The following is a 9,890-nucleotide window of genomic DNA, read 5'->3' as shown; positions in this document are numbered from 1 at the left end:
TTCAAAATGTCGTCCCTATATTGTAGAATAATTCAGTGAATACATGTTATCGGATGGCAGGCCCTACTAATTCTATGTATACATTTTTTATAGTTTATATTTATAGTCATTTAACCTGTACATCTGTTTGTATTCAAAATAAATAAAATGGTAGAAGTTATTAAAACCAAATTTAGGTACCTACCTATCACCAGTCTTTATATTTTGTTCTCTGTAAATGAATAATGGGTGGAATAGATGCATTCGGCGTACCTTAGTTTGAAGTGGGTATTATATATATAAAGCAAATATCTAAACACCTCGGAGTGATCATCCGCTCCCTCTTCGGGTGAAGAGAAGCCCTCGAGCTCTGTCGTATAGAGCAAAAGCGTTCGGTTTTTAGTTGACTGTGTATTGCCGTAATATGTAGCTAATTTTGTGGTTGACAATCATAGAAGTATGGGCGACTGTATTAGCCAGTGGCGCATTATTACTCTAAGGTAAATACATATGCATAATGAAGGATTGTGAGGGGGAAAAAGGTGAAATAATGTTGACTTTTATTCCTGCATAAGTAATTTATTTTACTTAGTCCGTCGAATCCAAATGCGCAGTACTTACATTTTTCTGTATGTATAAAGTAATGGGATGAATGCTTTATTGTTGTATCAGAATCGGAGTTAATAAAAGGTCACTTAAATCACTCGGATACCGCATATCGTCCGATTTCTGGCTACTAATTTTTGAAAAATGAGATGTCATCAAAAATTGCATCGAGTGATCTTTATTTAAAAAGTATGTAAAAATTTGTCATATTTTATAAATGCAAAAAATAATAATTTGTAATAATCAGCTTGCAGTTTTATTTAAATTGTTGAATCGGGATGAGCTTTTAACTTCAAAAGTGCAATATCCGATAACCGGAAGAATGTTGTCGCCGGCACATAACGTCAACGTGTCTCCCTCCATTTCCCCGAGCGGATTTGTGCGTTCCCCAAGATACATTTTCTCGAGACGGGGTCTACCTTCGAGGCGCACACGAAGGGGCCCTGTCCGGTCGAGTGTTGATATTAAACTGGGATTGTACAGCGACAACTTCGAAATTCCACCAGAGAAATGCCCCTGAATTCCCTTCGGTTTTGCATCATAATTTCATTGGACAACGTGGTGTTTACATCAATTCTAAAGCTGTAAATGGTACCATTTCTTGGCGGCTTTCGATGCGCATACATCTTCACACGCACACGCATACGCACACGCGCCGATTATTCCCCCTCGACGTGTCCATCGTAGATTATTTATTAAATTCGGTCACGCTATGTCTTTCGCAGTATTCCTCGTTTTCTGCGTCCATTACCATTCGCATCGTAAATATTTTTAGCCATTCTGTTGTCGTCCATTCGCTCCACGTGTCCGACCCGGGTAGAATTCCTCGATTTTGTCAATTATACTTGTCTCAGCCTTACATAAAGCGCGGATGTCGGCATTATTTGTACACCTATCGTACGCAGTTCTACCACATTCGTCTCAGAAATTGCATTTTGACATCATTCGGCCTATTTTCATCCCTGATTTTTTCAATTCCATACTTCGCTTCCATACTTGAGAATCGGCACCGGTGAAAGGCTAATTTCACCTCAATTTTAGTGCACCGCTCACCCTGTTCTTGGCACTCACGTTCCTTTCAATATCTCTCTGTCTTTCTATCTCTATTAAACATACTTCCCAGAATGGCGTATCACGATGGGAAATTAACAGTCATCTTTAATTTCATCTATAGAGAAAAATTACATTTTCTGTATGAAAAATAGAATACGCGTACATTTTATCTCTTAACATGTTCATTTACAGGTTACCGACGAGAACACATGAAATTTTCATACAAATATACTCATTTCCTTTATTTGACTTTATAGACAGTGGAAGATAACTGCGCGAACGTCCCACTGACACCACGTAACCAGGGCCCAGACACGCAAACTCCTCTCACCGTTTCGGGATAATTAACTAATTTTCTTTACTTGTATTTTACTTCAATTGGGCCCGTGAGTATTATCAAGATTTGTTTGCCATTTTTTGAATGGACTAAATTAATAATAAAAAAATATCCCCATTCACAGCGATCGCACTTCAAGTCATACTTTAAAAACCATAGCATTCCATCTATCAACATTCCTCGGCAAATCGCTCCTCTCGTACACATCGCAGACCTTCGTTACCGAGATTTGTCGCTAGCGAGAAGCACGGCATCGCGGTAGTTATCAGCACGCGTGAGGTACATTTGCCCTACAGAGAAGCTATAGTACGAGTCCGATTTCGTTCACTGCACACTCGGATAATGTAAATGAAATTGTACAAGTAGTGGCCAGCGGGGTCCGGTAACACTCCCGCAGTGGGAAGAAGCGGTCCGAGGTTCGTAATAAAAGTTTCCCAACCGTTGAATAGAATTTATTAACTCGCCGATGCGGATTATCGAGCGGAACACTCCCCCCTTCCTTCACCCTCCCTCCGATAACGTCTCACAACCTTCAGTTTCCGCACTCGTCCTCTACTTACCGTAATTCATAAATAAGATATTAATACAAAAAGCTTAAGTAGTAATAGATAGAGTCGTCGGCCCTCGGATTCGGGGGGCGGGGATCAGCGCGGAGCGTGGAACTCCCGCAGGCAGAGCTGGCAGGACCAGGAGCCCTCCGGGGGTGTGTGCAGCGGCGGCGCCAGGCAGTACATGTGGTAGCCGCGGTCGCAGTCGTCGCAGAACAGCAGCTGGTCCTGCAAGAGGGGGGCGGGCCGGTGAGCGCGGGCCGGGGGCGGACGGGGGCGGATGGGGGCGCGGGTGGGGGGTGGCATACTCACGTCGTTGTCGCTCGTGCCGCACACGGAGCAGCACTTGCACTCGATGCACTGCCAGCGGTACTTGCGCACGGACACGATCATGTTGTCGGTGAACTGCAGGCAGGTGGGGTGGCCTGCAAGGGAAGCGAGCGGTTAGAGCGTGGGCGGCCGCGCGTTCACCGACTGTAGGGCACAAATATCGCTCGCCGGCTCCGTGCCGGCACCGCGGGCGGCGGGGAGGGGAGGACGGAGGGGACGGACGGGACGGGACGGGACGGAACAATATTTGTGCCGAACAATAGTGAATAACGCAAGCCGACTAAGTATGCTACGCAAGTGATAGAGAGAGAGAGAGAGAGAGAGATACATCCTGTGGGTGAGAGAAGCTTCTCTGGCGGGAGATGCGACGATTGGAAGTGCATTCACTATTCTTCAGCACGTGTGGGTCAGAGGACAAATGACAACAATCTCTGGGCTGTATAAAATACTTTATTTATACTTCTCCGTAATAATTCGTATAAAATCTAGACAGTACAATTATTATAAACTCGATAAAATTTATTTCATAAATGTCAAACGAAAAAAGCAACATGTCCAACGCATAAAATGTATATAATTATTATTGTAAATATATATTCGCTATCTGATAAAATAAAATCTAGCCGAAGTAACTCTCAGCCGATTGCACTTCCATTCCAGCATCGCCAGTACCCGACTAGAGAAGGCAACATTCGAGATATGAGCTCGCGAGGTCAGACTTACGCTAGGATATAATGGAATGATGTAGACTAGTGGCGGCGCGCGCGCGCTCGGCTCGCCTTAACTACTAATATTAAACTTTGATCAACATGAACACACGAGAGAAGGCACCCTCCATACGGAAACTCCTTAAAAAGACTAGATTACTAGGTTTTTGGTTCAATCGACAAAATTAGTTTACCTACTCGTGGCAGCCGCGAGCGGACGGCCCGAATTAGTCAACATTTTCTAACAAGAAAACGTAGAGGAATATCTAACGATTAACAATAGATAAATATTTTAGGTATTCAAATAATAAATGGTCCGTAAGATGGTCCGGGTAACGTCTCCGGGGAGACCAGTCTAGTGTTGACACGAGGCGTCGCTTCTCGCGCGACTATAATCTTTGGCAACGATTGTACTGCGGGAGCCGGCCTTCGCGACGCTCGCTCTCGCGCACCGCCGGCCGGGGCTAATCGCGCGGGCGGCGTGCGCGGCGCGCGCGCGGAGCGGGCGCCGGGGGCGCGGGGGGCTCCGGGGCCGCGGGCGCGGGAGACGGCGGCCCGGGCGGCGCGTCCTCCCAGGCCTGCAGCAGGTGCGCGCGCCGCACGAAGCGGTCGAAGTCCTCGGCCGAGTAGCTGGTGGAGGGGGCGTTACCTGAGCGGCCGCAGTCCGAGCAGGACACCAGCTCCTCGGGGGCGCCGCTCTTCTTGTTGCAGGTCTGGTCCCCGAGGCAGAAGTCGCAGTAGGGCGAGTGCGAGGCGGGCGCCGCACTAGGCGAGCCGCCTCCGGCGGGGGGCGACGCTCCCCCCGCGGGGGGAGGCGCGGGCGCCGCTGCGGCGGGCGCCGCCGCCACCGGTGGGGAGGAGCGCCCCGCGCCACCTGCGAGGAATATTTGAATTGAAATCTCTAGTTAGAGTAACGTACTAGAATAGAAATTATTTAAGGCTTTGTAAATCATCGTAAACTAAACAATACATAATGTAACAGGAAGAGGCATGCAAATACTAAACCTCCTATACATATAAAACGGACACCACATTTTACACACATTTAATTCATGAGCCACACTCCACACTATATACGAGTATTTCACAACGACGGAGATGCCGACACAAGTGGAGTCACATTTTATTGTCCCGTTCAGAAATTGTATTATACAGGGGTCGGCGCTCAAAGTGTTACCAACTTCACACTGCTGTAGCAACCAAATGGCTAATGGCAGTTCGCTCATGTTTAGACGGTCTGTTAAAAAGATATGGAAATGGAATTCAAACTCAACAGTGTTATTGCTCTGTATTTGGCTGGAAAATCGCAACCAGCCATTATTAGTAGGCTATGACATTTACATGTGAACAAAGTGTTTGCGCATCGCACCATTTCACGTTACAATGCTACCGGTAGCAAATAACGCCATGGAGGTGGACATCCAAAAACAGCAACATCGACAGAAATGGTTCGAAAGGTGAAGGCCAGAATTCAATGTAATCCACGACAAAGCGCAGTTCAATTGGCGAAAAATCATAATGTGTCCGCTCGTAGCATGGGGCGCATATTTAAAAATGAACTACGATTGAAGCCCTACAAAATACAAAAAGTGCGAGATTTAACGCCAATCTTAGATCGGAGTCCACTCGCGTTTTGATAGTAGACCGTAAGTAACTCGGGCATCAGTAATGATAAGATATGGTAAAATAAACAATCTCTTATGTAAATATACAAAAATTAGAGGTATTGGTATTGTAATATTAAAATCCAAATGGGAAGTATTCGACTCGGATATAATTAGAATATTATGTGTGGTTAAATTCCGTGAGAGAACGAAAATTCATGTTATAAATTGAGACAATTAAGTAAATATCGTCAGAAGATAACAATGTAACAATAAAAATATTACAACTAAAACATGCAAATACGTAGGACTGTAGTAAAGTTCCAATACAGGCGATGCGTAAGTATGACAATAAAAAACATTAAGTGTGAGCACAAAATAAAGACAGGTAAAACTATGCCTGAAGATGTAAAAAGTAAAGATGAGATCAAGTTTATAAATCGGAAAAAAGATTAATTACCAAAGTAATTTTAAAGAAACCCTCAACATTCAATACCGAAAGTCTATTTAAAATATTTAAAGTTCATACAGTAGACACTCTTTATAAAATAAATTCTACTATACAAATATATAAAAAAGAAAAAATAAAAGAATTCGAAATGAATTAGTCACTCAGATACCAACATAATATCAAAATTCCAAAATTCCATACAAGTCATGGTCAAAATAGGTTTGTCTTCAAAGGTGTAAAAAATTATAATAATCTTCCTAATGAACTAAAAACTATTAAAAATAATATATCAATAAATAAATTTAAAGTTAATCTAAAGAAATTTTTTGAACTCGTGTAAAAACAACATTAAATTTTAATTAGTATGAATGCATTATTGTTTTATGTTTATTTTTTATATATTTATTATTTATTTATTATTTATTTATTTATTATTTATTTAATTATTAATTACATTACACATATATTTGTTAAGGACACAGACACAGTTTATAGCGACACAATCAGGAACGACCCATGTCTGCGAACTTGCTCCGCCTCGCTAGAAAATCCGTGTTGAGTCGGGGCACTTGCAATGCGTTCATAACCATACATTCACACACATATATACATATATATTCGCACATACATATTTATATTATATTTTATACATACATATACATATATATATTAAGTGTAAGTTTATACACATCATTCATACCTTATACATTACTACATATCCTGTGTTTTTATTTTTCTTTTCATGTACTCGTATTAAAATTATATAAACTTATAAATAAACAACTAAAACAGTGTAAGTCCCTCTCCAAGCACAAGAGTTAGTCTCTTTTTTTGGAGAGTTACAGTGATAACATTTACTAGATGTGTAAAAGTAGTTATGTTTAGAATTTTACAAAAAACTACTTATGTACTTTTTTATGAAATTTGTGAATAAAAAAAAAATAATAAAAAAAGAAAAGAATAGATAATGACTTCTGACTCGAAGAGAACGCTCAATGTCACCGTTAAAATAAGTAGTGTAAGTGGAGGTGCAATTGTGTATAACAGCAGACAATGTGCGAGAGTTCCAACTGTTGCTTCCGATCGATAAATATTCAATGTCTCGCGCTCTTCTCTGACATTTAGGATTGCATTCAGCGTCCATCATCGGGGTTGATGTATATTCATTAATTTATTCACTTTATAAACATGTTCAATTTACATATATATTATTACATGCATACTTATCACATTCATATACATGCCTTATAAATTTATTTCATAACTAAAAAAACATGCGAAATCCCCTGAAACACAAACATATGTATTATTAAAAAAAAAACATACTTAAAAGAAAAAATAAATGAGTAAACCATAGTAACATATTACAACAGAGATGAAGAACATTGAAGAGAAGGTAATATAGAAGTCTAGGCATCTACGGGGCTTATGACCTGTCAATGGCTGGTTTAAGTGGCCACTTTACACACTGTGTAACATTCACCATTCTGCCTATATTTGAACATCTATATTCCTTCAATTCTTTCATCGGTTGATGTTTGTAAAGTTGAAGAGCTGAAACCTTTATTTATGCGGGTGAGATTCATTAATTGAATTATTTCACCTACATACTAGGCAACGCCTGAAAATTCTTCATGGACCAGGTGGATTTATCAACAATATTTTGAGTTTGTCCAAATTTTTGTAGACAAGGACTGGATTCAACTCTCCGAGAAGCTTATTATTGGAAGAATATTAACATATTACAACAGAGATGAAGAACATTGAAGAGAAGGTAATATAGAAATCTAGGCATCTAAAAAAAACTGTAAATATATTTTGTGTGAAAAATACATTTGCTTTTAGTTCTTAATAATGTTTATAAAATTTTCATTTATTTACTTTCTTTAATTTTTTTCTTTGTAAAGGAAAAATAAGAAACCCGCTATAAAGCCGGCTTTGCGAGATTCATTATTTATTTTTCCTTTGATATTTTCTGTCCATGTTTACCTTCTTAAATAAAAAAAATATAATTACTATGTATACTAATTTTGAATTAAAAAAAGGTGCGATAATATCAAAATTGTGTCATTATCACGCTCGGAAAAAACTTCAAGAGATACGGAGGAACTCTTCGAAGGGGAATATAGAAGGGAAAAGAATATTTATTATTGTCTATGCGCTCTGTAGCTGCAAGACGTTCTGTTATCTAGCTCGTATTTATCATAATTGTAATATATCATAATTGGAGACGAGGAACTAGAATCACAACCGTCCATGCGCTCTGTAGCTGCAAGACGTGTTGGGATATTTATTTATTGTACAGCGCCCTTGAGGTGATTTTCACAAAAATGGCGCTATATAAATTATCCAAACATTATTATTAAGGGGTTGCTCACTGTTGCCCGTGATGAAGGTGACGTAGCTGTCCTGGTACTCGGTGGACGGCTGGTCCGGGGGCACGAGGGGCGCGGGCGGCGCGGGCGCCGCCTGGCGCGCCGGGCTGTCGCGGGAGTCCCCGTCGCTGGCGCCTCCGCCCGCGCCGCCGCCCGCCCCGGCCGCGCCCTCCTTGTGCGAGTGCGTGTAGTGGTAGGTCAGGCCCGGGCGCGTCTTGTAGCGCGCGCCGCACAGCTCGCAGCCGTAGGGCTTGTCCGCGTCCCCGGCCACCTCATAGGGCAGCGCCTGCTGCGCGGCCTTTTTGCGGCCGCGCCCGCCGCCGCGCCCGCGCCCGCGCGGCGTCGCGGCCGCGTCCGCGGGCTCGGCCGGCGGCTTGCGGCGCCCCTTGGCCGGCGGCGCGGCCGGCGGGGCGCCGCTCGCCGCACCGCGCCGCCGGCCGCGCGGCCCGTACGACTCGTCGCAGTAGTCCTCGTCCGAGTCGGGCTCCGCCTCCTCCAGCTGCTCCAGCTCATCCAGCGCCATCTCGTCGTAGAACCACTCCTGGCGGGACAACACAAGCGGCGTTAGTGATACACGCGGGACGAACGGAGGGTTGAGGGGGGGAGGGAGAGGAGCGGGCAACCACCCACCTTGGCGTCATCCCTGTGCTGGCTGTCCTTGCTGTCGGCGTCCGGCGTGGCGGGCGCCGCCGCGTCGTCCGGCCCGTCGTCGGCCGGCGCCGCGGCGGCCTGCTCGGGCGCGCCCCACCCGCCGCGGTGCAGCGACAGGTACTGGCGCTTCGCCTTGCGCCAGCGCGCCGCCGGGTAGGTGTACAGCTGTCCTTCGCGCGCGCCCGCCATCCGCTGGCGCCGCGACATGAAGAGGTTGCAGTGTGTCTGGGCGACCCCTGCGGACCGAGCGGCGAGATTTAACTACATACTTGCATGTCCGTATACCGCGAGTCGCGAGTGCCCGAGTACCGTCAGCGATTGCTCATGCTCAGCGACTTACCGGTTTGGGGATCCAAGAATGGCATACGCAGCCGCCGTTCGATGCATAGCCGAGAGTTGAAATTTGCTGAATTCTCGATAGCCTCTCGATATGCGGAATCGTTAAAGAAGCTGCAATTATAAATACATTATAATTTTCCAGGTACTTTCAATTTACTGTGTAATACTAAATTATAAACTTTATTTGATTACTAAATGAATAAAAAAAAGACAAAAACCTTTCAATTTTCTGTAAATTTGCAGGATTTACGACCTGGATCTCGGCGGCCGCCATCTTGGCTGCGTCATACACTTATACACTACACCACTACATTCACTTCACGACAGGGTTGCCAGACTGGATCAAGCGAAAATAGGTAGATTCAGAAAAATAAATCGGTAGATTCGTGGGGGGGGGGGGGGTGAAGAGGGGAGGGGAAGAGGCAAAAATAAATTTGACAAATACTATTAACATACAGTGTTCTTTTACAAAATTATGAAATAATATAATAACAATATAACTATACATATTACACAGTTGCTTTATAAATGTTCTATATAATAACTTTGGAATTTTAATACTTAACATACTTAGGTAGAAAAATAATAAAAATAGATAACGCGGTAAGTATATTCGAAATAGCAAAAATCATAAATCATTGATTTGTTGGTATTGTTGCAATGTATATTGAATGCCCTAGGAATAATACTAACTGTCTCCTGATAAGAGCTCAGGGGTTCTCAACCGTTTTTTTATAAATAAAATATAAAAAGAAACAAAATAATAAACCTTTTAAAAAAATAAATATATATATATTTTTTTTAATATTTAAAAATTTTAATTTTAAAATTAAAAAACAAATAACTAGTCGTACATTTATAAATATTTTTGACATTTTTTTTTTATAAATGAACATAAATACTTAAACAT

General features: G+C 42.8%; 1 protein-coding gene across 1 annotated transcript; it reads right to left on the bottom strand.

Moving 5' to 3' along the window:
* Positions 1-537: 537 nt before the first annotated feature.
* Positions 538-9,319, bottom strand: LOC148280850 (zinc finger protein ubi-d4 B-like). The gene is made up of 7 exons (XM_088227690.1): positions 9,199-9,319; positions 8,982-9,091; positions 8,621-8,877; positions 7,994-8,531; positions 4,210-4,434; positions 2,836-2,948; positions 538-2,751 (listed from the first exon to the last, which is right to left on the bottom strand). The coding sequence occupies exons 1-7, from the start codon at positions 9,252-9,254 to the stop codon at positions 2,620-2,622; spliced, it is 1,431 nt and encodes a 476-aa protein (XP_088083816.1). The 5' UTR covers positions 9,255-9,319; the 3' UTR covers positions 538-2,619.
* Between the last annotated feature and the right edge of the window lie 571 nt (positions 9,320-9,890).

The sequence above is a fragment of the Micrasema longulum genome, unplaced genomic scaffold, assembly GCF_059751315.1.
Source record: "Micrasema longulum isolate JH-2025_06_02 unplaced genomic scaffold, ASM5975131v1 h1tg000525l, whole genome shotgun sequence".
NCBI lineage: Eukaryota > Metazoa > Arthropoda > Insecta > Trichoptera > Brachycentridae > Micrasema > Micrasema longulum.
This window is presented reverse-complemented; position numbering and strand designations above follow the sequence as displayed.

What these genes read in the sequence shown, in the direction of transcription:
- LOC148280850 (XM_088227690.1), bottom strand. Translation starts at nt 9,254, where the DNA reads ATGGCGGCCGCCGAGATCCAGGTCGTAAATCCTGCAAATTTACAGAAA. An exon ending in ATTCTTGGATCCCCAAACCG is followed by an intron (nt 8,878 to 8,981) that starts GTAAGTCGCTGA and finishes CTCGGTCCGCAG; the next exon opens with GGGTCGCCCAGACACACTGC. An exon ending in CTCGGACTGCGGCCGCTCAG is followed by an intron (nt 2,949 to 4,209) that starts GTAACGCCCCCT and finishes CTTCCCTTGCAG; the next exon opens with GCCACCCCACCTGCCTGCAG.